Source organism: Haematobia irritans, chromosome 3 (assembly GCF_050003625.1).
Source record: "Haematobia irritans isolate KBUSLIRL chromosome 3, ASM5000362v1, whole genome shotgun sequence".
Lineage (NCBI taxonomy): Eukaryota > Metazoa > Arthropoda > Insecta > Diptera > Muscidae > Haematobia > Haematobia irritans.
In genome coordinates this window covers 204,328,100-204,332,837 of record NC_134399.1, presented here as the reverse complement: position 1 = coordinate 204,332,837, position 4,738 = coordinate 204,328,100, and the positions used below count along the sequence as shown (strand labels likewise).

Below are 4,738 nucleotides of genomic sequence, written 5' to 3'. Positions count from 1 at the left end.
CAAAATAAATTAAAAATTAAATTAAAATAAATTAATTCAAAAAATTTTTACTCTCCAATTTCACAACAAATAAAAAAGAAATCAATTAAAAAGATTTTTACTCTCCATGTTCACCATTCCAGTATATTGCCGCTGACAATCGATTTACTAGAACTTGAAAGCCATTAAAATGATTCCTTTTAAAATTTTCTTTTAATAATATTTTTCTGAAAATTGTAAAATTTAGAATATTCCCCAATTAAGAACTCCATAAAATTTTTAATTTTTGTAAAAATATTTTGTTTATATTTTGGTTTAATTCTTTTCATTTCATATAATTGTCAACTATTAGCTTTTTTTTTGTAATACTCTTTTCATTTAAACTTAACATCTAATACAATACAATTTACAAAATAAAACTTAAAAATTAAAAAAAAAATATTTACAAAAAATGTAGAAATTAAATTTTTATGAGAGAGAAGATGTAAAACAAATACTTAAGCAAGCACTTCCCTTGTTTTCTTGAGCAAAAACAGTTTAAAACAATTTCATTAGGAAAAATTGTTAATTGTTGCAAAATCGTTTTGTTGAAAGAAAAAAAAAAAAAATAGCAAAAAATTTACAATCACTAAAAACTAAAACATTTTGGTTTGGTTTCATACACAATCTGGTGTTGTTGTTGATGGTGCAGCATCAGGATAAAAGGATTATTGCATCGACAATAGAACGAACTCTGCGTACGATTTTATGAGTCGAGCATAAAAATTCGCCGGAATCCATGGAAGAGGAGGAGAATTTTTTTATAGAAAACTTAATCTAGGATAATCAATAGGGAGACCATTTGCAATAATCCCATTTGAGGGGGGGAGGTGTTTGAGCCACGAATATCATTTGGTTTGGTTCATGTTTTTTGGAGTATGAGGAACTTATCACTATATCACAAGCAGTAGAGTTTGGTGTGGAGTCATGGAGTTGAGGATGAGAGTTTCTTTGGAGGAGTCCAAGCTCCTTGGTTGTTTGTATCACAAGTTTAACGCTTTGAGATCCCAGCTAAAGGAAACCATTCAACACTATCTCAGTGTTTTTTGTTGAGGAAGATGGTAATGAGACTGTAGACTGATGAATAATTTGCCGTCGGCTTTTGAATTTCCATAGCAGTTTTCCAATTTCATTTGACTTTTCCAGGGGTTTCTATTAGCACTGGGTATCATCATCAGCAGCAGCAGCAAGAGAATGCTTTCCCGTTTGTAAAACCACAATGGATGAAGACTTCTTTGCCTCTTGCATTTTGCTAGCAGACATCTCAAATGCCGCCGCCATTGCCGCTTTCACTGGCCATTAGAATACGCTTCCATGCCAATTCCTTGGCAAAATGTAGAACATGAAAAGCACTGACGATTTCTTTCGCCATCATAACTTCTCAGTATGGGCGCCAAACGGTTTTCTGTTGGCTATTGGCATTCTTGAGTTTGGTGGCAGCAGGCAAGGTAGTTTCGGGAGAAGATTGGCGGGCTTGTTGTGAGGACTCATGGAATAGGGGTTTCATGGATGAGGGAGCTTTCAAGTCACAGCGTTGACGACTCATTTGGATGGGAGAGGAGCGGGTTGAGTCAATGGATTTGTCCAAATCTTCGGTGGATCCATTCAAACTGGGCACTTGTGGCCTTAAGATGGGCACAAAGGCAGATTTGACCACATCAATTTGTTCATCATCCGAATCCACCTCGGAGGCTGAGTGTTCATGGACTGAATTGGATTCCACGGAGATGTTCAATTTTTGACTTAAAGCCTGATGAGTGGGCGATGAAGATGAAGGTCTCGATGATGCTGGGCTAATATGAGCTGGACTGATATGTTCTCCAGATGAATGGGATCCCAAGGAGGTGTTATGCATATGACCCGGACGATTACGTAGACCAGCAAAGTTATAAGGATGGAAGGCATGAGCATGGGCAGGTTTCTGATGAGGATGCATCAACTCAGGATGGGCCGAAGCAGCAGCAGCGGCGGCAGCAGCAGCAACTGGGTTGAAGGGGAATTGAGGCATGCTGTAAGTTGATCCCGGAGGTGAAGGAATCATACTTGTGGCTGGGACAGCATTTGAAGGTGGTGGAGTTATTTGACTGGGTAGACGATATTCATTTGGTGAAGCAGTAGCGGCTGGGGACGGTGGCACGACCGTTTGACCATTGGGCAAGGAAGGTGAAGTCTTGGCCAAGGCAGGATGATGGACAGCAGCAGCAGCTGCTTGATGGCGGAAGTAATCAGCATAGCCGTAGGTCATATAGGCAGCATCCAACCATGCTGGGTTAAGCATGAATGGATTGAAAGCGCCTGGATGAGGATAACCATAGCCTAAAAGGAGAAGAAACGAAAACAAAACATAAGTATATTTGTTGGGAAAAATGTCATAGGAAACTAAAAATCATAAATGAATGAAACTCAAAAAAAAAAGAGCCAACATCTTTGCCAAAACCAAGATTTCCATAGAACCATATGGCCGGGCAGGAGGCACTTTCGTTAAAAAACCAAAAATTATAAAAAACTAAAAACTTACTTTGCTTACTTCTTGGCTCCCGAGGACCATCAACGGTGACCTTAATGGCCTTGGTGTATGAGGCAATCTGGACTGGATAGGTGGCAATGGTAATGGTAAGGCTGAATGATTTTCCACGACCCGAACGGCCCACAAATCTCAAGTCATTGAATTTCGCCACTTGATTCTTCATGATGGCTGTGCTATTCCTCAACTCTCCGCAGTAGTTTTCATCATTGCCACACTTGATGGTGACCAAAGTACCATCGGGAACATCATCCAAAGCAATAACTTTGAAGGCACCGGGCAATGATTTATTGGAACGCCAGTGATTGGGCAAAGCACTGCAGAGGATGGAGGGTGAACCGGTCTGAACCAATTCCCCATGGTATTCTTGCAACATTTCATGCAGACTGGCAAACATATCGGTCATGGAACTGGGCATTTTTGCGGCATTCGATGCGTTGTTATCGGGTGTAGAAGATCCCGTGGAACTGGCCGAATTGGTGTTACGGTTATTTTGTGTATTGTTGGAGGGTATGGCTTGGGCGGGTGCAGCAACCATGGTGGGACCAGCGGGCAAATGCATTTTTGTTTTTTTTTTCTGTTTTTCGCAAACACGTAAATTAATCCAATATTGTTAGGGTAATCCAAGTAGGTGTTGTTGAGCTCGATATACGATCTTTACACTTTGAGTTTCGGTTAAAGACTGATTGCTCAAATCAAAAAAATCTTTTCATACACTTTTCTTTTTGGTAGCACACACACTCTCTATCTCTCTTTCTTTTTCAAAAGGAAATTTTCTTATATTTTGTTTCTTTTAGTATTGGTTTTTCTTTTTATCTTAGTTTATTGTGCGTCGTTTGGTTTTTCTCTTTTGTCGTTACGTTAAGGAGGTTTTTGTTTTGCTTTACAAGTCGAAAGGAAAACGGCTGAACGTTTTTCGGTTTATGTCTCGTTTGTTGTATTGTGGTGATTGTGTTCTTAACACGTTCAAGTCGCTGAGTGAACTGACTCTCTGCTACGATCATCAACAGTATTTGAAGAAAAATTGTGAATCGCTTTATGGGTCGTCAGGAATACTCACACAAACACTCAAATACCCAAGTAAAAAAGGAAACCCTTGTTTTGGTTAAGAGCATAGCGACCGACCGACCCCTTATAAACATCGACACACACACACCCATATACACTCATTCGTGCAATTATATTAAGGGTGCAGGCAGGCAGGCATAACACCAAGTCTTTGCTCAGAGCATTTACACACACGCACACACACACACACTCAAACATTTTTACAATCTTTCACTCACCACTCACTGACTGACTGACTGTGAGAGGCTGAAACAAGCAAAGCAGGTATCAAGCAACCACCATGGCCGCAACAACAACCACACAACAACAGCAGCAGCGGCCACAGCCATCCAGCTATCCACAGTAAAAAATTCCCATTTTTCCATTGTGGTATATATACGACACCAAGCAACAAGAACAAAAACAACAACGAACAGAATGGGGCATAAAACACAAACAGCAGCAAACGATAAAGGGAAAATATTCATGTTTTTTACAACAACAACACCTATGGAGAAAACCATCATCATCATCGTCGTCGTCGTCATGACTATGGGCCAACCAATAACTCCTCCGCTTTATATTTAATAGGGGGATGCAACAAAAACAACAACCACAAAAAAGGAAAAAAGTCAAGAATAGCCACGATAAAATCCCCCCATTTGATACTGGAAAATCAGTGCGTTTTTTATTGCCATTTCTCCAACAGTTTTTTTTTCCACAATTTCATTTCATTCATAGAGAGCATAAGAGAAAATAACTGAGTATTAAACTCTCTAGATTTTTTTACTCACTTGAGCTTCATACTCAATATTTGTTTGGTTGGGTGGGTGGGGAGGTTTTTTGTGAGAGTGGGAGCCTCATTGAAACAAGAAAACAAACCAAAACCAAAATTACATTTTATTGGAGGCACACAAATATTCTTTTTGTGGCTGCCTCATATATTTCTTTTGCATAAGCCTACGTTAGAAGTCATTATACGGGAGCTGGTCGCGCTAACTCATCATGGAGAGTACAAAACAGAAAACATGACTCTTCTGATGGGTGACTGAATAGTAAATCATTGAGAATTTCCTATTAAAAGAGAAAGGGTAATGTGAGAAGCCTATATGATTTGTGAAAGTATGATGACCACAGGTTAATAGAGTT

At 39.3% G+C, this 4,738-nt stretch overlaps 1 protein-coding gene across 2 annotated transcripts; it reads right to left on the bottom strand.

Annotated features, from left to right (window-relative positions):
* Positions 1–462: 462 nt before the first annotated feature.
* Positions 463–3,507, bottom strand: run (segmentation protein runt). 2 transcript variants are annotated; one of them, XM_075302310.1, is made up of 2 exons: positions 2,537–3,507; positions 463–2,334 (listed from the first exon to the last, which is right to left on the bottom strand). In XM_075302310.1, exons 1-2 carry the CDS (start codon positions 3,102–3,104, stop codon positions 1,400–1,402), a joined length of 1,503 nt encoding a protein of 500 aa, XP_075158425.1. In that variant the 5' UTR covers positions 3,105–3,507; the 3' UTR covers positions 463–1,399. The 2 variants fall into 2 exon arrangements, with proteins under 2 accessions (XP_075158425.1, XP_075158426.1); XM_075302311.1 differs by having other exon boundaries at positions 2,546–3,507.
* Positions 3,508–4,738: the final 1,231 nt, after the last annotated feature.